The sequence below is a fragment of the Apus apus genome, chromosome 2 (genome assembly GCF_020740795.1).
Source record: "Apus apus isolate bApuApu2 chromosome 2, bApuApu2.pri.cur, whole genome shotgun sequence".
Taxonomy (NCBI): Eukaryota; Metazoa; Chordata; class Aves; order Apodiformes; family Apodidae; genus Apus; species Apus apus.
In genome coordinates, this window is record NC_067283.1 from 42,610,870 (window position 1) to 42,635,310 (window position 24,441).

Below are 24,441 nucleotides of genomic sequence, written 5' to 3' on the forward strand. Positions count from 1 at the left end.
ATTTCATTACCCAGCCAGATTTAGACCCCTCACAACGACAGAGGAAGGGGGCTTGCATATAAAACAGCCTCTCACACAGATTTCTAGCAGCATCTCTTTATTTCTGTAAATAGCCAACTGCAGTAGAAAAAAGCTTCACTGAACTGTTTGAAGGCCACACACAAAATTATGCAGTAGAAAACAGAGTTTCAAAACAAATCGCAACTGTTTATATTGAACACTAAGGTCACAACTAAGTTACAGGTCAAACAAAATTGTCCTGATAAATAACTGAACTAGAACAAGATGGTAACTCCCTACCACTGAATTATCCAAAACATGAATTGCAGCTTTCTAATGCTCTGTTGGCAAGGATTTTTCATTTTTTTTTCCTACATACATCAAGCAGTACTGAATGAATGCATAGGATAACCAAACTATGACACCACCAGAATGATTTAAATGAAGTCACAGAATGGGCGTAGGTATCTTTGAGATATCAAGGAAACTGCCTTTCAAGTAGCATCATGCAGAATCTAAAATCCTTACTAATCTAACAAAAAGTCAAAGGCACCCACATGTACTTAAGTAAACCCAAGCAGCAGCCAGGAAAAGGAGCTGGAAGAAAAAAGGAGCATAAAAATATCAACAGTACACCTGATTAGTTAGGTCAGCCATTGCACAGCTGCAAAAAAAATAAATTAAAAACCCCAGGGATTTCTATTATTTCTGAGATGTCAGTTTGATGAAAGGATGAGCCACATTTTAGTTATTCCTGAGGAACTTGGTTAATCTGGTTTTAACAATTTACACTAATAAGACTCTAAAACCCTTCTAGCTGCCCTTGTTGCCAGAAAGCTTCTCCTAGTAGCTACCTTAAGCTTCTACCTATCTCAACTACCCCTTCACACGCCTTCTGACTAACAGGAGATCTTTTCTTAAGCTACTCTTTGCTAGACTAACTCAGTCCATTTGAAATGCCGCAGTACATAAAATGTCTTTAAATATGAAGAAAATTCTCCAAATGGTATTTCACATTAAAAAACTATTAGGCTCTGCATTACCAGATATGTAAATACATAGTTCTCCCACGCTGTAAGTACAGCAGCTACTTTTTTTTTTTGGTTCAGCAATCTATTCCCCAGTACTCACTCTGACCTCAATCTAATACAGAATTTACATTTATGCAGCCCACAAGAACGAGTGTATGCAGTAGATTGTAATTTTTGCACAGCTTGAAAAATTCACACACCAACATCCTGGGACTAAAATACATGAAAACAAAAAACCAACCAACCAAAACCAAACAAACAAAGAAAAAAACAACACCAAACAAGCAAAAAACCCCACAACCCACACCACACCTAAGAAAGTGTAGTTCTGAGAGTAGGAACCACACTGCAAAGCAAACATTTTAAACCAAGCCGATCAGGCTTAGGCTGGCTGTTCTCAGACAACAGAAAAGCTTCAGTGGTACAACTTCTTGCTGCCTATTACCAGTCCGCAACACTCAACAGAAATGCTTGGGCTGCACTGGAGCTTCTCCATCACTGCCCAGAAATGCTGTCACTGTGAAGCTGCACTGCTCGCATGAGCAAAAACAGATGAATGGTAACTACAAACAGGTAAACCCAAACTTCCTCCCAAAATGCTCATCATGAAGACAGCAGCAAACTTTGCAATAAGAGCTCACCATTGCAGCAGTTCTTCAAAGCCTGCCTCCATTTCTGGGATATCTCCAGGATGATGAGAAAAAAAGGGTTTAGGGAAGAACTTATTCTCACAAATATTTATTGAACAATCCTTGGAATAGGGAAGTGGTTAATTCCTAGACCCTTTCTTTCTCAAAACTGGGACACTTCAGGACTTTGAAGTCTTAACTAATACCAGAGTAGATGCCCCCAGTCCCAGGGATCTCTGTGTGCTAACAGCAAGAAAAAGGAATTTCCCTACTCCTACATAATCATAACTGACTTTGTGTTTCATTTTATTTCCATTAAAGAGATCCCTTAATTGAGAAAAACAGTACTAGAAACAAGCATGTACCGGAAAAACGCAGCAAGTTAAACCAATGACTCAGGCTGGCAGTATTAAGTAGAGTCAGGAAACAAACAGAAGGACCAATTTCCCTTCTGACACTCCCTTCCCAACTTCCTTAGTTCCATATTAAAATTTCGTGGCTCTACTACAGAAAAGGGAATATAGTGACATCAGAAAAAAAAGCTACTTTAGCCCTTTTACTGTTTGAGTTTGTCCTTTAGTTCTAGCTGGCAGAAATAGCAACACATACCTGTATGTTTTGTTATTATTAATATGCAAAACCAAATCACTACATTTCCCACTCTACTTTTTTACTACCTTTAATATCATAGTATTTAACATCATGATGACCAAAAAAAAGCATTTACTGTAAGTTGTCCTTATAATTCTGAGACTACAGTCTAAAAAAACTAGTTAAGACAAAACATTTAAAACCATACACAGGAAATTACTCTCAAAAGGCAAAAAAGACTGACTGAATTGCTTAGAAACATTAAATCAAGACATTAGCAGTCAGTAACAACAACGGTACAAGTATGTTTATCAATTCAGGTCATCCATTAATTTGTTAGGATTACCTGTATTTCTGAATTCATGTTGAGCAAAAACTTAACAACAAAGCAGACTGTATATGTTTGATATAGCGAATCACAATTTATACCTCAAATACATGACTTGCTCTTAAGCTTGAGATAACATAATAACTTTGTAAATACTGCAGAAACCATGATTCTTTGCAGAACTTGTGAAAAAAAAAAAAACAATGTTAGGCTTAAGTAAAAATCTGTTTTCTCCTATTGCTTTGTTCTAGTTGTTCCCTATAGAATCACATAGTACTCTAAAAGTGAAAGAGCAAGACAAAAACATTCTTACAGAATATGCTGTCAGTAGCCATTTGCTACTGCCACTTAAGATACGACCACACTTCAGATATAATTAACTATCTCACATAGTTATAAGCACACATTTATACACCTAATGGGTGTCTCACATCCTGTTTGGACAAAAGTTGTACGAATCGTACAGTTTTAATTCCAAGCTTCACAAATAGTCAAATGAAAGGTCAGAAGCAGAACAAACAGGAAAACATCTGGATTTCTGTTGACACCCACAACATTAGCTCAAAAAACCCAGAATAAAACACATTTCTTACCTTCACCTACCATAGAAACACCTATTGACATGCCCATAAACTTGCTTTTGGTCCATATGTGAGCGTTCACACACATTTTCTTCTCTTTGCACTCACAGTAAAAGCAAGACACCGGTGGATGATGGGATACTTGTTCAGCTACAAACCTCAGCTTGTAGCACATGGATGGGTCCTGGCCAAACTCCTTGGTTGGGTCCTTAGAAACCACGGAGGCACCATTAGTTCTGAATCCTTTCACTTTATCTTTAGGCACATCCCACGAGCAATGAAACGTTTCGCCAATTATAGGGTTATAGGGCTTCTTGGCAACCGCTCCCTTTCGGCCTTCGTGAAAAGCTGTTAGATAATACTCCACAAAGCAGATAATTCTTTCCTCGGGAGTGGCTCCAGCTGCAATTGACAAAAACAGGTCTGGATGGGCCATGAAATTTGCATACATCTCCAGCAGGGATCTTTTCTCCAAAATAAATGTTGGAAGCACTACCTGTATGCAAAGCAGACAAAGGCAGATATGATTTCCCCATGATCACACTACGGCAGGGGAAAGGGGGGGGAAACAGTCAAGACAGCTGCAATTCTGGCCCTGCCAAGTCTTGGGACAGCACATTTTCCTCCCCTGCCACAGCTATTTCATTTTCTTTGCAGTGCAAATAATGAGTGAAGGAAAAAGCAGCAGCCTTGATAGCCATGCAGGCTGCTTCCTATTTCATTAGGATTCTCAACAGCAGCTCACACAACAGGGATGGGCTCTGACCCTCACGTGGAAATCTGCCTTTTCCTCTCCTCTCAGTTTACAAATTAACCATTGTTGTCCTTGTTTACAGGACATAAAAACATACTTTCACGTCAATTAGTTTACATCAAACATCAACAAACCTAATGGATCACAACCCTCCAAAAAGGGCCAGGCACACCCTCCCAAACCACTAGAAGATGAATGTTTTATATAAACATATACCTCACCAACCTTTAAGTGGTAAATAGTGTTAGGGATAGATCTACCCATCCTGTCAAACACCTGGGCTCCCACTTTCACTCCCAGGCCCTTGACCACCCACTGCGTATGCATTAAGTCCTTTCCCGCCTCTAACAAACCAAGCCAACTAGAAACCAACCAAAACCAAATATCCTGTGTGTTTCCAAGTATAAAACTATGCCAAGGACCCTTCTCAAAAGGCTATGGGAAGAAAATGCTCAGGTTTTACTCCCTTTGCCCTACACTGTCATCCTAAGAGTTATGTCCCCTCCCACCTCCCAGGTCAAATCCCTTGCTGTCTCCATACGATCCTATCACGCCCAGGCACACAGCACATCCCGTCAGTTTGAGCTCATACCATACTACAGTGGTGGGTCCCTGCATGCCTTCACTTCACTTCAGCAAGTTGAAACAACCCAAAACTGCACAAACTACACTAATGTTCTAAGACTCGAGAAGCTCCAGGGGGCACAGAAAAAATCTGGACTGAGTACCAGGCTGGAGGAAGCCAGCCTTGAGTGGCTCATCTAGCAATGCAGATGTTGCCAAAGTCACCCACCGAGGAATAACATTTTGTTAAAAGCTTTCAATGAAACATCCTGGAGGGCACTGCAAGGTACACAAGGGCTACAGTACCTAAAATAATTGATTTCTCTCCATTCCTTCTCCCTTGCCCTCCACACCTTATGCAGAACCATCCCAGGAGTTCAAGAGGCTACTCCTGTGTGACCAACAAGGAAATTCTGCCATACACACGAATTTGTCTAGAATCCAAGTGGCTCAATGATGCCAGATGCAGACCAACAACTGTCCTCTATTAAAACAAATCCTCTGCTTTTCTCTAGTTCTTCCTTGCATTTACTTTTTCCCTTTCCCAAAAGCAAGGGTTATTTACTGCAGGCAGGGAGCCACCATTAGAACATAAACACATTTGGTTTCCCTGCTTCAGGCCCAGCTTGTTATTCTAAGTGGGATCAAAGCACAGTTCAGTCCTTTCAGACCCCATGGATAATGCAACAGAAGCTGTCAAACTTGTATTCATCGTTTAGTTCTTGTCAAAGAAAACTTGTAAACAGGAAGAAAAGTTCCAGTAACAACAGCTCAAACACAGTCTTAACAGCTACACAGTAAGACAACATGGCACAACCACAAAAAACAGGTCCCTGCTCCATTTGCTAACATACTTGCTTGTTCTCTCTCTTCTGTATGTTATTTACATACATACAGTCTTTTATAGGCAAATAATTTTTACAAGTTTAGATATAAACCAAGCAAAATTCCACCTGTAATATTACTCTACTTTGTAAGCCTTGAGTACTCTACCTCGTCTCTGTTACCAACTTAATGAGGCCCTGAAAGATGCAGGACCTTAATTTTACACACTGCGTGGCAAACTGCTGAGTTCTAAAGACAGCCCAAAGTCCCCATGGTGGTGTGACAGCCAGGGGCTGAGATTGGTTTCTAAAAGTGAAATCTAAAACATTGGAAGGCAAAGTGGAAAGGCAGTAGATTTTCTTACAGTATTTTTAGTCCTTTAAACAATTCTGCCTTACTTGCAACATTCACATTCTGACCAAATATACATTATCTGATAAATTTGAAAACGCAATTCAGCAATAGTGAACCTCCCCACAGGACCTCATTTTAATATAAATGGTACACTCAAAGACCAGGTTATCAAGGACGAAAGTGACAGCAAGACACAGGAAAAAACCGCCCCATCACTTGCATCTACAAGTACTAGCAGTGAATATCATGAGTTCATTGCACAGACTTGAAAGGGCATAGAAACTCATTTGAATAAACAGCACTCTGCATCTCATTATGCCCAAGTGTCTCTCTAAGAAGACTGACCTTTATTAGCACAAATGGAGGTGAAGAAAACTACAGACCATACTTAAGATGATGCAAATTTTCTGATACAACATTAAGACTGCTGTGGTTTCATCCTGCTGCAGTGATCATATAGTCTTGACATCTACTCTCACTAGTACTAGCTGTGTGCTTTGCAGCTACACAGTTAATACAGCTACACCAACACAGCCACTAAGCAAGATGTTACGAATCACTGGACTCTTACTATTCAATTTAAAAACTCTATTTAAAATCTGAAAAAAGCTTGAACTCCAGCTCTAATTACCTTGCTTTAAAAGCCCAACTAAAATGGACACAACATCCTTAATTGTAGCACGAAGGGATCCACTGCAAAACACAGAATATCTGAATTGTCTCCACAAAAGGAGGCAGAACTATGTATGAAAACAAGTTGACTTTTAAGGCTTAGGCAACTCCACTACCACAAAATATACCTAGAAAACACTGTCTTTCACTAATTAATCTAATAGCCTTAGTGTTTCAATATGCAACCACCACACACTGAGTCCCCCCACCCACCCCCCCAAGAAAAACAATGCACTGGTCAGATTTTTGTATGTTTGTTGCTGTTGTTTCTTCTTCTGCAGAAATATGCAAAACAGGAACAAACCAATTTAGAAGGGTATTACATTCTTCTTGCCAGCATGGGACTGTCATTGACTTGTGCTAATGCTCTAGCTTCCCAAGGAAAGAAGTTTTCAACTCTTCTGCAACCCGAGTGCACTGTCCAGAAAAATACATTTAAGACCTACGTTCTTTATATTGGCTTTGGACTACAACAATTTAGTATTTCATTTGTAATTGCAAGAAAAGTCAAAACTACTTGATTTTTTCCTCTGAGAAACAGCTGGCATGACAACCAAACGGGAGAAAGAATCTCTCTAGAATAAATGTTAAATTACTGAAGTCCGAAGGAAAAAAATCTCATTATTGCACTCTAAAATGTTTGAATAATCTCTGTTATTGTTCTTTCTCATGCTTTATGTGAAAAGGAAGCAGTTTAAGAGGCTTGCTTCCATTTTCACTGAGGTTTAAAAGAGGATATTGGTTCAAAGCTTGATAATGATCTCCTAGGTTTCAATTTACCTATACTTAATTAGATCTGAATGTAACTAAGAAAAGAGCATGACTTCTTAGGACCCGAGATACTTATCCACACTACTATTAACTGCAAAGCAAAACACGGGTTGTCAGCACCATTCCCTACTTTTTTCAGGAATCTGACCACATGCTGAGATGTGCAACTCTTAGAGGTACAAAAGCTTCCCAATGACACCTGTGTTTGCTGTGGGGATAAACCAGGCTGCTTTCATCCCACTTACAGTTAAAAATTACAAGGTGAAAGTATATTGACATGCAAATTAAAAACTTAGGACATCAACAACAATCTACAATGCTAATTCATAACAGGTTGATATTCTGCAGAATTACTGGCAGCCCTTTTAGACAGAATTGCAGCCCTTTATTTTTGGCACATTAACTGTGCAGGGAAGGTGAGGGAATGCAGGTGCAGAGGAGTGATTGCCCATATACTAATGCAAAATATTAACATTCATTTCAATCCATTAGATGCCATTTGCCAACACATTTATCAAGCTGCAGTCATTTTTTGGTGTAATTTTTCATTTTTTAGAAGTCCAAAGAACAAACAATTTAGCAACTTTATTTTTCCTCCAGCAATTCCAATTTTAAATGAGGTTTAAAGTCCTAGCCCAGTGCAAGGCATCAGTTTTGTACTGTGTTCTGCTGCTGTGAATTTTTCCCCCACCCAACTCCCTCTTGCAGCTATTTGGCCACCATAGAGCCTAGCCTGGTCTAGCAAATCCCCATGCAGATTTACTACCTCATCGTGGCTGTTTTCCTTCACAGGACATTTTTACCTCATTAAAAGGCATGGCACCATGACACATTACAGAAGTGCAATATTAAATGTGGCTGTTGTCACTGTGGGAAATGCATGTCACCACAGGCAAGGACAACACTAGAATAAGAAACCTCCCCACAGGAAAAGGAAAATGTGCTGTTTCCTTTGATATAATACATGAAGTAGTAATTATGCACCCAGAACCAAAAGCCACCAAGGGCACAGAAGAGCTGTTTGTTCACATGTTTATCATGTTACAATCTGTAGCTCAAAAAAATACACCAAAGAAACAACCATAGGGAAGAAGGCACAGGAAAAGGGAAATATATAAAACATCCTCTGATATTAGCAACTACTGTGCCACAACCACTTTCAGCAGACGCTGACTAGCATCAAGGCTATCAGAAATCTGACTTTCAGGAAAATAATGAAAAATGAGAAGGAGTGCAGCCAACAAACCAAGTTTTATCATCACACATCTGAGGCCCTAAGGGCCTCATGTCACAAAGCAAAGTTAATAAAAAAAGCAGCCAGCTGTCTTGTAATTTATTTTTTTTAGTCCTCAAAATGGTCAGAAAAGTGATATGCACATGTGGCACGTCTCATTAATACTCATCATATGTGTATTCATGCATCACACAGACTAGAGCTATATCTAACTCTGCCATATGCCTGTTCCTCTTTTCAGACAGTGAGTATATTACCCACATTCCTGCATGCTAATATTTTGCCAGATAAGATAATATTAATCACTGTCCTCAAAAAACGTGCTCTAAGAACACTATGTAAGGAAGAGGTTATCATATATATTTACCTTCCTACTTTCAAGTGTCTACGCTTCTCTTATTTACATTAGCTGCATGTCTTTGGGGTTTTTGCCTCCTCTGCCATGACAAAAAAATGACACTGAAAATCAGGGAAGAAAAACTTCGTTCATTACCAAAGACAAAATATTTTGAAAACACAAGAACTAGAGATAAGGCATCTTAATCTTGCTTAAACCTTATGGACTGAGACAGTCTTTGCAAACCAATATAGAAAACACACATCTATGAGAAATTGAGGAATGTAAGAAAAACAAAATAAGAAATGAACTGTACCTACCACCCCCAGACATACTAAAAAGTGACTGGTTTAAATTATTCACAAAGGAAATTATGAAACTTTTGTTCTGTTTAGAACAAAACATAATTTTCTGTGCAGCTATTCAAAAGCTATACATGGCAGCAGATCACGGGATTGCTTAGTCTTAAAAACGTAAGTATTTTTAAATACTATCAGTTGTTCCAGAGGAAACAGAAAAGACTATACTGTGAAAGCTTTATACTGTAAGAAAGCGATGGCAAAAATAGATTTTGATTAGTACATAAGATCAAAAGCAAAGGAGATGAACTCTTCAGAATACCAAAATGCCCTGCATAGTCACTTCACACAGAAGGGTAATTCTCTGGTCATCCTATACTTCTTTTTTATTTGCTGAGGGAGTAAGTCAGAATGAGCTCTTCTTATTTGTGGAAGAAAAGGGTATTCCATATCTTTACAAAAACCCCCTTGGTTGTTAAGTCTCTTGAGAAGGATCCACTGGAATGTAGGACTACTCAAAAAGAGGCATTCCCTATTTCCAGAACATCTACCTCATTTCCAAAACTCTAAGGAGTTATGAGAAATTTCTCAGATCATATGAGTATGGATAAGCTCACAACAGTACTGGTTCCAGAACCAGGAGGATGCACAGAAGGTTAAACTGCTGAGCCGCTCAGCACAGACAAGAACAGGGACACATTTAAGACTATTTCTTTACCATCATTTTTTTGAAGCTGCTAAGTAATTAAATGGACTCCAATCCCAGAGCAGTACCTCAAGCACATATCTCCTTCCATAAAACTCACATTATGGTTCCTCAAACACTCAGTGCGCCCTGACTTAACATACACGTGGAATACATACACAACATAAAGTTATTTGGAAAGACTTGAAAAAAATAAGGAAGAGTTTCTAAGGTTTTTTCTTCTTCTTTTCTCTTCCCCTTCCCTCCGACCCTGTTTCCCTAAAACATCTGATGGGGTTACTTCATGTGTAAGCCTGCTGAGTAGAAGATAGCAATCCACAGCTCTCTGGAACCTTTCTAAAGAGCCAGACTCCACTGTCCATGGGGGTGAAACATGCTCACAGGAATCACACACACACACAGAGAAGGATGAGAAGAATAAAAAGGAATTAACAATTATAAAACAGATACAGTGTCCATACCCTGGTAAGGTCCATGCCAAGTTTGAGCTGAGAGATGAGATGGAGAATTACACTACGTTGATCATCCATGACTCCTAAATCCTCTTCTTCATTATCTTCAGTATCTGTCATTTCATCTTCAACTAGGATCAACTCAGAAGCTGAATGCTGAAATGAAAAAAAAATCACCATCTGAACAAAAAGATAAATTATGTTTTTTTCCACTATGTATCTTTAAAAATTGAGTTGTCTCAATGGAACCAAAGACAGCCACTGTTAAAACCAAGAAAAAAATACAAATTTAAAATAAAAAAAAAATCTAGTGATGGGTTCATAAAGCATTTTGATTCTAACCTCAGAACAAGAGTGGTAAGTACCTGATGCTAATTCACACATTATCTTCTCATATTTACATTGCAGTGATGCCAAAAATCACAGCATATTAAAGTAACATATCTTCTAAATACAAGTACACAGCTGAAAATGAGTTTTGAAGAGTTTGTTTCTCCAGCAAATATTCATCTTTCACACCTAGATGCTGCGTGACCTGCTTTCACACTATTTTTCTCCTTCTATCCAACTTCTAAGTTACATATCTACAGTAATGCAAATACTGCCCAGTTTCCAGACATAGCAGCTGAAGATCAAGAGAGAGACATCATGCCATCTCCTTTCAAGAGGAACTGTACAGCAAAAAGGGATAACTATTTGTGTTGCTTTATTTCCATCAGTGTTTACAATATATTAATAACAATAACCCAAACCGGTGGTGGTGATTTCGTTCAGTCTATTGAAATCACCCTGCAAGTCTTCCAGATAAAAATTCAGGTATGTTTTTTATACTTTAAAAGAAGAGTTGTATTATATAGCTGAAAAATCTATGGCCCAGCATCTCATTATTCCCCAAGGTTTCCATGCTGTAAATAAGACAACACTAACTGCAAAAGTTAGCATTCAAGATAAACAGCATTTTTGCAGAAACAGCTAGTTCGTTACATAAAACAAGAAATTTTTCATCTGTGAAAATTTTTGCAACTGAAAAGTTTCATTAAAAGCAGCTGATATTCAGGACTGGGTTTCAAAGAAGTATTTCTGAATTATCACTTTAGAGACCGCTCAGGTGAACAGCAGCTTATGTAAGGAGACTGTCACTGAAATTTAGTTACTACAGATGTTTCCAAGACTTGAATAGTGTTTTCTCTTTCTCTCTTTTCTTCTTTTCCTTTTCTCTTTTTTTTTTTTTTCTTTTTTTTTTTTTTAATAAATACATGTTTAGGCAAGTTCTCCCAAAAGAAGAGCTGTTTGGTGAAATCCAAGGACATCTAAAATATGCTTTACAATTACTTTATTTAGAAAGTCGAACATGCAGATTACATAAAACAGAATCTGGTGAGCTGTAACCTGAACAGCTTGGAGCTGTTCAAAAGGATAAAAAACACATTTTCTTCTTCCTGCTCCCTCAGAAAATAAAAGCATAGAACGATCAGCCCTTTCCTCCCAAAATGCACAGCATTATTATCCAACTGATACTTTACTGACAGGTTCAATTAACATAAAACCTGATGACCTCATACAAAATTATCAGTCGGGGAGGCACAAAACACAGAAGCCTGGCTGAGTTGTACAAGCTACAACACATTTGTAGGGAGCTTGGAAAAAGCAGTATCAGAACTTACAGTAGATGCTTCCACAGGAGGTTTCCCTTTGATCCAGCTTGACCTCATTGAGAGCACTGAGCTACCAAGTAAGCACTGCTGCTTCTGTTACTGCCATAAACCGAGCTTGCAGCAAACAAGCTCCGGCAGGAATTAATAATGCTAGGGAAAAAAAAAGGCAAGGGAACCTCCCCTCCTCACTCCCACCCCCTCTTTTTTTTTTTTTTTTTTTTTGGCTATCCGATGAGTTGGAGAGTGCGTGCCGGATGTCAATCTGCTCCTTGCGTTGTTCCAGTCACATGGCATTCAGATCAGTGAGCTTCACTGCACACAGCTCCAACTGGGAAACGGTGCTGCTCTTTCCCAAAGGATATCCTGGGCTGTCCTCCAGGTGGAGGGCAGGAGAGAGATGGCACGAGTGTGCACGAGCATGAGAATGCCCTAGCAGTTATCAAACCTTCAAGTGAACGTGCCATAGTCGTGTTACCTTCAGTTGTTAACAGCATCAGAAAATAAACAAATGACACATTGACAAGCTAACAGACTAAATAATTCAGTAAAAATTTTCTTTTACTCCTGAAGATTGCACGTTCAGCCAGGGACAGAAATCCTTCTGTCTTCCGGGCTAAAACAGGTATTAGGTGCCTTTCAAAGTGTTACTAACAAAACAGCAACTGCCTCTCCTTGCTGCTCTGCAAAATGTGCACAGCGAGGGCAAGCAACCCTATAAATAGTTTAGGTGCTGAGGAAAGTACTGTTTGCATTGATTTACATGAAAGGCTTTCTGCTCATTGGGGAGGGTAAGTACAATGTAACATGAGGATTCAGCATGTTTAATGCCCATTCTGCAATAAAGTTTATCATTTTAGTTATCCTAACTATCCCCTCTTTAAAGAACATGTGCAAAGGCACCAAAAATCCCACAGCTTCACTATTAATCAACATACTAGTGATCTTCGGTGCATGCAGAATGACATCAGTTGTCTGCATCTTTTCTCACCTTTTGAGAATTTAAGCAGCAGTTTACAATACAGAGGAATTGAACAGCAGTCAGTTCCTGAACTACTTTTTAAGAGCACAGAAAATAAGACATTTCTTTTTTTAGTAATGCATGTTTTCTTAAAAGAAAAAAAACAAACATGTAAGCACAACACAGGGTGTGTGGACATAGAGCCACAAAATACAAGGCTACTGTATCTTTCAAGGGTCACAAAAGTCCAATCAGGTTTTTAATTCTTTTTATTTCCACAGAAATAGCACTCAGTCTAGTAGTATCCAATGTGTAAGCATGCAGCAGCATGCAAAGGATTATGTTGAGTGATCATCCTTTAATGGCAGATTTTCTGAATTATCAGCCACAGACATACTTCTCCTCCTCCCCCGCCAAAAAAAAATAAATTAAAATTAAAAAAAAAAAAAAATGCAAAGCTGAACTAGGAAAGAAGTGATTTGTTCTATTCCTGTGTGGACAGAGCATCATGTAAAAGCTATTAAGCTGTGCACAGCTCAGCCTGTGAATAAACAGCACAGCCAGGCTTGGATGCCAAACCTGAGAATCAAATACTGAACCAGTTGCCAACAAACACCAAAAAGGGGCTTATACTTAAAATAATTTTAATCAAAATGATTAAACTGTGTTCCAACACTGGGCTGAAGCACTATTTTTTTTTCAGAAAAATCTGAACTGAAAACAACAGATCATTGCTAGAAAGGATTCACTTCAAAGTTTAAAGGCTAAAGACACACACTGGCAGAGGTCTATTTTAAACAGGTCACTTAATTAGGACTGGGATCAATTAATTTAGAGAGGTCATCTGCTAGGATCCGAAATGGATGTTCTAGTCAGCAGTCTATATCTGAAAACATGCTGATTCCTTTTCAACAGATGAAACCTGTAAGGGGAAGAAATTATTTCTGAAGGAAACTTTCTGCATTTAAAAAAAAAAAAAATGTCTTCAGGAAAAAGACACTAAAACCAGCCTGTGATAGAACCACAGAGATAATGGCTACATTGCTGTCAAAGGGCAAACCTGCCTCTGTTCTTCCAAAACCTCTTCCACAAGTTAGTTTTTCAAATTAACTGCTGTGCTGGAAATTAACTTTAAGATCATTAGTTCAGTTATGAGGTTCACAGCTTGGCTTTCCAACATACTTCACAAACTGTATCATACAACAGTACTACCAAGAATGACATGGATCTCATCTTTTTTGTTGTTATAGGGAGGGAGGGAAAAGAATATACAGAATCATGGTACCATTTAGGCTGGAACGACCTCTTCAGGTCATCTTGTCCCACACCCTGCACAAGCATGGACACCTAGAACCAGCTGCTGAGGACCAAGTCCAGCTAGGTTTTGAATATCTCCAAGGATGGAGACCCCACAACGTCTCAGGGCCACCTGTGCTAGTGTTAGACTATCTTCACAGCAAAAAGGCGTTTCCTGATGTTCAGGTTTATTTTCATGTGGTCCTTGTTCTGCCACTGCGCAGTACTGAGAAGAATCTGGCTTTCTGTTCTTCACTCCCACCCATCAGGAAGATCCTCTCAAGCCTTCTCTTCTCCAGGCTGAACAGCTGTGGATGCTCCAGAACCTTCATCTTTGTGGACCTGTGCTGGATTCACTCCAGTCTGAAGTTGATGTCTCTCTTGCACTGGGCAATCCAGAACTGCACAGAGCACTGCAGATGTGGCCTCACCTGTGCCAAGTAGAGAAGGATCACTATAGGCAACACTATTCCTAAAGCAGCCCAGGATGCTGCTGGCCTTCTTTGCCATGAGGGTGCATTGCCGGCTCATGGTCAGCTTGTCTACCACGATCGCAAGGTCTTCTCAGCAGAACTATTTTCCAGCCAGTTGGCCCCCAGCTGGTACTGGTGCAGGGCCTTACCCTCAGATATCTCCAGATGCAAGACTTTGCACTTCCCTGTGTTGAACTTGACGAGATTCCTCTCTGTCCAGCCTTTAAAGGTCCCTCTCCATGATAGTCCAACCCTCTGGAACATCAGCCACTCCTCCGCATTTTTTATCATCTACAAACTTGCTGAGGGTGCACTCTGCCTCATCATCCAGGTCATTCATGAAGATATTGTACAGTACTAGCCCTTGTATTGACCCCTGGGGTATGCCACAAGTTGTGGGTCTTCAACTGGACCTTGTACCACAACCCTCTGGGCCTGGACACCCAGTTTTTAATCCACCTCACTGTACACTTATCTAATCCATTGTCAGCTTGTCTATAAGGATGTTATGGAAGATCAGGTCAAAAACCTTACCAAGGTCAAGGCAAACAACATTCACTGCTCTCCCTAAATGCACGAAGCTAGTCACTCTGTTGCAGAGGGCTATCATGCTGATTAAGCATGATTTCCCCTTTGTTAAGCCGTGTTGACTACTCCTGATCACCTTTTTGTCCTTCATGTGTTTGGAAATGCTTTGCCGAGTTAGTTACTCCACCATCTTCCCAGGGATCAAAGAGAAGCTGACCAATATGTGGCTCCCCAGATGTTACTGGAACATCTGGAGATGCTCCTTCTTGCCCTTCCTGAAGATAGTAGTGACATTTGCTTTCTTCCAGTCTTCATGAACCTCTTCCAAACACCATGACCCTTTAAAGACAATAGATGGTGGCCATACAATGACACTGGCCAACTCCCTCCATGCTCACAGGTGCATCCCATCAGGCCTCATGGAGTTAGGAATATGCAGCTTAAGTGCTGCCTCACCTCTTCCTTCTCCACCAAGGTTAATTCTTTCTCCAGATTTTCTTTCAGTTCTCAGAGGCCTGGGTTTCCTGAAGGCTGATGTCACCAGTAAAGACTAAGTCAAACAAGGCACTGCATAATTCAGCCTTTCCTCCATCATAGTTCTAAACAGAGATCACATGTATCCTGACAAGGACACACAGAGGAATTGATAGGACTCATAAGGCAATTCCTCATGCAATTACACCAAAAAAGTCTAAGAATTTTCATTAAGGCATGAAAAGGTTTCATGTACTACAAAAAGGACTGTAGTCAGGAGCAAGAGGATGAATATTAAGAACTTAAAACAACTGGATAAAAAGACATAATTTTATAATATTCCAAGCTAAATAGTCCTTCAGTCTTTCTAAATTGCAAAAGATACTAAAAAATAACATCATGTGACACATTTCTGCATTGAGAAAAAGATGGAATAAATTACTTGCAGGGCTTGTTCAGAAGCAACTTCAAAACAGGATTAGCATTTTCAGCCTAGGCAAGGATTACCATGTTTTCTGTAGAGTCATCTAATCACAATTAGTTCTACTATTGCACACAGAAGTCAAAGGCCTAATTTTCAGATTCCCTTTCTAATGATATAGGTTTGCAAGCATCACTTGCACTTGTGTAACTTGGGAGCTTGCAAACAGGTTTTCTGTGGGTGTAAGATTAAATATAACTCTGTAAGGTCAGAGAGCTTTAGCACATTTACACTAACGTGACAAATTTGCCCCATAAGATTTTCACCGGTCTCAATACTAAAATTAGAATTCTCTTTGTAAAGTAGTTACAGGAAGAATACGACAGAATTAGTGATACATAATAAGCTGTTAGCTTCTTACAGGGCTTGGCACTGCATCAGAAACAACAAAACTGCACTAACTTAAATGCATCACTTGTCTTCTCCCAGCATGTCCACCTCCAAAATATTTAATTGCACTTATTATCAGCTGTGCCACGCACCTGACAGAAAAACATGCAAGCTTGCTGCACCCATCCTGCATTAGCACTGATACGAACCTCAAAAGTAAGTTGTCCAGTAAGTTGCACTTATTAAACTATTTTACATACAGAGTAGCATATTAGCAGGCTGCCAAAGGAGGTGTAATTTCTGTAAAAACTGAAATCACCATCATCATCCATGCACTTCTCCAACTTTTACAAATTTCTCCAGCATTTATAAATAAACCAGGCACATCCATCTGGTTAAGTAAGTCACTGCTGCATCTGGGTTTGAGGTGGAAGAGAGTCAGGTCAAAGCTTTTATGTAATCCTCAATACATCGTTCATCATTCATATGTCAAACCATAGAATATTTGGTAGGAAAAAGCTTGCATCAAAAATGAATGTAAACAAAGTGCCCAAATATTAACTTCCTACCACATTTGTTATGTGTGTTTGATAATTCAGGTCTCCAGAGAAAATAAAATTCTTCTAGCTAGGACTATCAATGATTAAAACGTAATATTTACTTTTGTGTATGGATAATTTTTAGATAGATATATATATATATATATATATATATATAGTGGTTTGTTATTTGGGATTTTTTAACTGAATGTACTAAACACACTGCATGTTCGGAAAATGTCTACATCTAAGGACAAATGCAAGGATCAAAGCACAGTAACACAAGCCATCCGTCTATCACACGATTAATTGAATATGACATGTAATAGCAGATTCACGTAGGTAACGCAAGCAAATAAAATAATCACAAAACCTGTATCTTAGGTGACAAATAGGTCTGCAATCTTTTTCTTTTCCAACAAAACCAATCTGCCAGTCATCTGGAGGCAAGCACATTATCTAGATATTCACTACTCTGAGATCTTTACTAATGTTTTTTTGTTGATGTTTCGCAGTAGTATCTGTGGAAACAGAAGTCTTTGCATCCTTGAAGAAGCAGCTCAGAAAGCCTCCTGTTTTTACAATACAGATGTGTCTAACTGTGACATATGACCATATTTAGGGGTAAACATAACAATATACCAGTGATATGGACCAGATAACGGAGAAGATTTCTGAAGGGAAAGGGCTGACTTGCTAACAGAGGAGGGAAAAATGCAAGTGACATGAAACAAAGGGCATCTATATGTATGTTGAAATATAGCCTATGTAAGCTTTCAGAAAAAAATATTATAAACTAACTGTGGGGAACAGTCCATCTTCTCTCCCCTCACATAAGACTAAAGAAAATGCCTTTCAAGCCAGCAAAACAAGAGTGGGGTCTTTCTGCTGACTCAGCCAAGGATGGACTGGAACAGGCCTCTTGCTCTACCAGATAAGTCCACAGCAAGAAAAGAGCACGAGGGTTATGATACCTGGCAGCAAAATGGACAATAGGTTAAAGATGCCTCTGACAGAGTATGTACCTGGCCAGTGCTAGTTTGAACAGTGGTGCTTTACTCGAACAGTGATTTCTGATCTATAAATGAGGGCGAGTTCTGCAGGCCCGGAGCTCTCTGCCTGCCCAGGAGGAGACCCTGCTGCGGGACCAGAAGCCGCCTGGAACCCCAGTACTGCTGTCTGGAGGAGCTATGGGGATGCTGCCCGTACCCACTCCGCGGGGAGCCAGCCTGCTGCCGAGGGACTGTTGCCCACCAGAGCCTGCCTGGCTTTGCTGCCCAGCCCAACACCGGCGCGGAGCCCACAGCTGCCTGCCCGGTCCGGCAGCAGCTCTGCCCGGGATTGGAGCCGCGTCCACTGCTGCCGCTGCTGGGGGGTCACCCCTGGTCCCGGGAAGCTGCGCCCTATGGACCTGCTGCCGAGCCCTGCTAGTCGGAAATAAGTTGCATCCCAGGAGCCACACGCTACAGAAGGGTAAACGCACACAAAGAGATACATGCTCTGACTTTCTTGCCGGGCTCAACTCCTACCCTTTTACTCCATTCATTCCACACCTCTCCCTCGGAGTGTACATTTAATAAGACCATAGTAGTCTTGAATAACTTCCCTGACATATCCCTAGCATACCTCTCCCGAACCTTGGTCCCTCAGTTTATGTTAACCCTTAATAAACCGGTTAATTCTTAAACGAAACACTGGTCTCAGTAACAATTTGTGAGGGTGGTACTAAAATACGGTCCCGCAGCTGCGGTTCCTCTGTGAGAGGCAAACGCCCCGTGTGAACCCTCGGTCTCATCCAAAAACCCCTTCACGTTGTGGGGGGGAGGTCGAGGAAGCACCTGACTGCCGGCAGCCCCCCTGGCATCAGCTGGAGACACTAACCATGAAAGTGATTATGTTTAAGAATAAAGAATAAATCAGTGATTTGACATCCTTGTAAAAAGAGATCCCCTTTTGGGTCACCTACAGCACTGTAATCTTATTACACACCAAATAATGCTTGTTGGACAACTTTTTCCCTACGTGTTCATATCTTCTTTGTAAGACAATTCCTCTTGCAAATTTAGATTTTCATAAAGGTGAGGTAGCCAGTCCTGAAAATCAGCTGAAAACAGCTAATTCCCAACCACAGACTCCACAGGAAAATATTAAGTACCAGCACCAGTCCACACATCTTGTGAATATCTTTCATTAAATGAAAGGACTACGGAAGCATTGCACTGTTTATTCTGAACCCTAAAACACAAGAGGACTTCCCAGTATTGCACAACTTCAGTAAGAACTGGGAATAAATATTTTTCTCCACTGGTCTCATCAGAAAGGAACAGCAACATGAGACTACAAAATAATATGCTAAGAGAAAAGCCCCACAGACTTGTCCTAAATTGAAGCAAAAAACCTTGAAGGCTAGCATAAATAACAACAGTAAAATTTATGCTAACCTAAAACCACAAGAAATACAGTATCACATCATAAACAATTTTAACAAAACCTACTGCTAATGCACTACAGATAGTAGTGAAGAACAATTTCCTCAGAGTTTTCTTTTGAGAATCAAAATTTTTAGAAGCAAGACAGCTATATACAGGATCTGACACAGTAAGCTGCTCAGAATTTACAAGCTTACACAGTGTAGCAGGACAGACTCACATCACCGGCCAGGCAGGACTTCAAAGATCATGAGGGGTCTGAAAGTCACGTTTATAACTTTTGGGGAGCTAAAGACAAAAAGACCTGAGCTGCAGGTTGGAGAAAAAGACTAACATGGAGGAAAATATAGCAGAGGCTTATACACTCCAGACATTCCCCTGTATTAAAAGGGATCCTCTCTAGAATGAGATCCTTGTTGAGAAATTTGAGGAACTAGGAGCAACTTGCCTTATACTCCCCACAAAGAAGGGAAAAACTAACACTTTTTGTACCAGACCCAGCAGGTGATTTTAGTTGCCCACCAGCACATTGATAGTGAACTCAACTGAACCTTTCCTCCCACTGATAAAAACCCTAAAGAAACTGCAAGTGTGTGGAGAGAGATTGTGGGATCTCCACTGTTGGAGGTGTTCAAGACTTGACTGGACATGACCCTGAGCAAGCTCACCTGATCAGCTCTGCTTTCAGCTGAGCAGAGTGTTGAGCTGCAGGACCTCTGGAGGTCCCTTTCAACCCAGAGTACTTTTTGAGATTCCATAATCATTCAGCTTGCAAAGCTCTGTAACTGAAAAGTTAGGAAGCAAAAGAACTGAAGAAATTCAGCCAGCTGTAATTCTTTTATGTTGCTTTGCATGCTAACTAAGCAAATTTATGGCAGAAAAATGCTACCACGTAAATAATACATCATTCACATACGCAAAGAGGGCACAAAAAGATGGACAGCTACAAATTTAACTTTTACAATCATCTGGTCTTGCAATACTAATCTATATGTAAATCCAGTTCTCCCAGTGCTATTTCTTGTATGCAGTATGACATGCCAGCATATTTGTAAGAGGAGAAAAATGGTAAAGGCATTCTCATACAAGCAGTATTAAAAATCTTTCCTCAAGGCAATACGCTTATTGAACCATCCTGACTCTTCCTGCAATTTCTTGTCCCATCCACTATGTGCATTCTCATTGCTGCCACACACACAAAATGAATAGACAGGCTCCAGTCTGTCAAAAGAAAAATAAACCATTATAAATTATACCAGGAGAACATTCAATGTGTATGTGAAACAAACTGAGCCTAGAAAATTGTCATGTTTTACGCAGCTAACATCTTGAAGCCTGTGGAACTCTACTTGAAAAGCTTCTAAGATTTGTTCTCAGCCTGATTAATCACTTGGTCCATTTCAGACTGTGAAGCCAACTGTTGCCTCTCTCTACGCTATAATGTAGAAGAGTCCTGCCTCTTTCATCTTCTCCTTCCAACTTCTCTGAGATAAAGTTTTATAATTAAATACTTTCATCCCACCTGTTTCCATGTTCAGGGCTTTTCAAATAAAGAATCACTAAAATCCATCACCACAAGCAGAAAAACCTTTTTTTTTTTTTTCTTTCAATACCAGGCAGAACAGCTGAAGCCAGTTTGGGTAATGATTCACCAAGCAAGATAAAGCAATTCCAACCTGAGATGAATACTCATTGTAGAAGAGTCCAGCCCAACTTATTAAAGTTACAATCTTGATGGGATGGGTAAGCTTGCTCATGGGCAGTATTGCCAAACCGCATATATAAACATACTAAGAAATAAAACAGATAGCACAAAGTTAATCAATTAGCACACAATCCTGAAATAAAATTAACATTGGCTTCAGAGTTCATTTTGCAGGTTTTATAATGAGCAGAGGAAGCAATTAATCCACTTTAGCTCAACTTTTAAGCTTTACAGCAAGGGAACCTGTGTTCTTGGTATTCTAGTGATTAGTTTTTCATTGAATTTCACTAGTAGTTATGGAATACCATGTGAATCAGAGCCTCATGTTTATGCAAAACATATTCAAATTTTGTACTAAAGCACCATATTTTATCTTAGGTAGAATATTAATTTCAAATATAATATACAGATAGCAGCTGGAATATATGCATTTTGGAGGTGGGAGTGACTAGACAAAATGCAATTACTTTGGCTGAAGCTAAATTTTTATTAATTAGTATGCGTAAACAATTTTACTAGAGACTGCTTGCTGTCACAGTAACTATTCCAGAAAGCTAGCAAAAAATAAAATCAAAATTAGCTAGGCTATCTAAGTCACTGCCAGTGCTGCTGTAGCAGGCTTAGGGGCATTTAATTCTACTTTTAGTGTAATTGTACATTTAATCCCTAGATATACTTTCCCTTGATTATCCTTAAATATACCTTCAATTGATTATCTCAGATTTCATTTTATAGATGGTCTGCTAGTGAATGGATTAAGTGGTACCATCTTTGCCTAGGGATTAATTTATCTACCCAAGTCATTACAGGCCATTTACTGTGCTCTTCAGCCCAAAAAGTACTTAATCATGCAGAAGGCAAAAAGCAGAGCACATTCAGAAATCCTGTAATGTCTGTGCTAAACAGTGAAAAAGGACACTGTGCAATACTGCAAATCTTACTTTCCCACTCTGATCTGTTCTCTTTCCATTACTGCACTTGTGGCTAGCACTGCATGCTCGTGGCTAAGCTGATCTCCCAACATCAGTGACACAGATTTATGTCAAGTACTAAAAGGAAATAGGAAACACCAGGAACAATTTATGCTAGGAAACAATCCACAATCCCAGGCAAGTCTGCTGAGACAGAGATATATAAAGATAAAGTAATACAGAATTAAAAATAGTTTCTTGTCTCTAGCTTAGTTTCTAAAATTGCAGAAGCACTTTTAAAGTTATTCCTTAGCATCTCTAATACATTTCCTAATAGCTCTAATAGCCATTACATCCCCTGTAAAGGATGAAGTATCATCATATTAGGATGCATAATTTTCTATCTACAGATAGAAAACAACCTCAGGTTGAAAGTGACCTTCACCTGAAGAGGTTGGACAAAAACACATTATATTTTTTAAACTAAGAACTGAACAATTCAGTACCTCCTGTAAACAGTGCAGTTCCTTCTTACAGTTGAAAACATCAAGGTTCAGATCATCTAGGGAAACGAAATATCTTTCATGACCCAGACGTGACCGCCCTTGCAATCACTACCACAATTAAAACCTGGTTTAGCAGTTAGATAATCAGAGCTAAAGCCTCAATCCTACAGAGCTAAAACTTCAATCCTATTAAAAAGACACTTCAATATGGAGAAAGTGTACAGTTTCTCATGCACCCAAGCAAGGGAAAGTCAGGGACATGGAAGCAGAGAGACTGCACAGACACCAGATCCACAGCTGGCATGGCATTTTAAGACACAAAAATCACATGAAGAGAGCTAAATTACAGATGTAGCTGTACCATGATTTCTGCAAGAATTCTTAACTAAACTGTTAGATAAAAAGAAATCTGTGCCTTCCCTCTCAGATCTTGCATAAAGCAGCCTGTTTCCCATATGTATTTGGCAGCCAGAGGAAACATTTGGCCTGCAGTTACATTTTGTCAGCTCAGAAGGGTAATTCTGACACCGGAAACAACAATTAGCTGAACTGGAGCAGTAGCTCACACATGGAAGTGATTCACACCTCTGTTCTACTTAGCAACAAGCTTATTACTACTACATTTACTATGAGACTCAATATTTAAAAACTAATCCATTTCAGCATTTCTTGAAAGGAATTTCAGAATTATAAACTCTTAAATGAACGAATCAGGGTCCCGTTCACTGCAGACTGGACACAGACCAAGTTCACATCACAGCTCTGAAGAGTGTACTCTGGCATATTTCATACCAGATTTGTCCTATTCTGCTTTAAGGGAAAACCCCTAAATAATACCATGAAATTATAAAAGGTTCTGCCAAAAAGTCCAGAGTGGTTCACTAGGGAATGCACGAAACTATTTTACATTAACTCACATCAGATGAAGAATATTATTGTTCAGCTCAGCCCTTATCCCTGCTTCCACTTGATGTTTCAGGTGGACCGTCAAAAAAAAATCCAAAAAAGAAAACTAACTATCACTTGGAGACTCACAGCCCTCAAAAATATTTAAAGTGAAAGACAAAGGTGCTCGATCCAGAATTCTGCTGTCAGGGTTTACTTCTTAGTAAAGATAACAGGCTTTAACTTCATGCTGTCCTATATCATGACCCTAAAAGAAAACTCATCTGAGAATGCAAAACAGCAAAATCAACAAAGGAGATGCTAAAATAGGCAAGGAACACACACAAAAAAAACCTCTGCCACAAAATCTTGGATTTTCTGAACCAGCTGTAATATCTCAGATGATACCCTGCAGCATTTGGAAGCAAGAAGCACCCTAAATAACAAAAGGAAGTATAAACCAACATAGAATCTGTAGCTGCTACATTATTTCACCAGGGGAGAAACTGCATTCCTGAAATCCTGACAGTGCTACACAGGCCAAAAATAAAGGTTTTTACTTTAGTTATCTCTGGCATCAAAACTCAACTCCAGAACTTATTAAATCCCTCAAGAATGCTTAAGTATTCAAAGAAAATTGCATCAGATGAGCCTTGTTCCAGAGGAGGATTATAAAGATCCAGGCTTCTTCAAAAACATATTAAAAAATATGGCAGAGAACAAGTCACTGTTTTTTGTTTTTTAATGATGTTGCTTAATGCACTGCTGCAGAGTGTCTAAATGCTGTGCTGGGAATTAACACAGCTATCACTAAACATGTTCAGCCACTTGGTCATGTTGCCAGGAAACTGCTGCCACTGGCAGCCCGTGAGATGGGAAAGATTCCTCAGCAGTCATCCCTCCCCCCACAACATAACAAATATCTCTGGTTTTTAAAGTCACTGCTCATCCAGGTACCTAAAATTATCTTTTCCTTATAGATAACATTCTGTAATGTAAGCAGCTGAGTCGGTTGTTCCTCAAGGGTAGTAATTTAATGGCTTTTTCTATTTCAGATTACAGGTCAATTCACAATTTGTTTGGTTGGTACATCTCCTATATTATGCTGAGTGTTAGCCAAAAAGCTCTCTCCCATTCCTTTGG

General features: G+C 39.5%; 1 protein-coding gene across 1 annotated transcript in view; it reads right to left on the minus strand.

Moving 5' to 3' along the window:
• OSBPL10 (oxysterol binding protein like 10) overlaps positions 1-24,441 on the minus strand; it is a 115,030-nt gene that overhangs the window by 12,680 nt on the left and 77,909 nt on the right. Inside the window, exons 7-8 of the mRNA XM_051612895.1 lie at positions 10,138-10,284; positions 3,173-3,656 (exon numbers count right to left, since the gene is read on the minus strand). Coding sequence (XP_051468855.1) covers positions 3,173-3,656; positions 10,138-10,284 — 631 coding nt within the window. The remainder of the gene's footprint in view (positions 1-3,172; positions 3,657-10,137; positions 10,285-24,441) is intronic.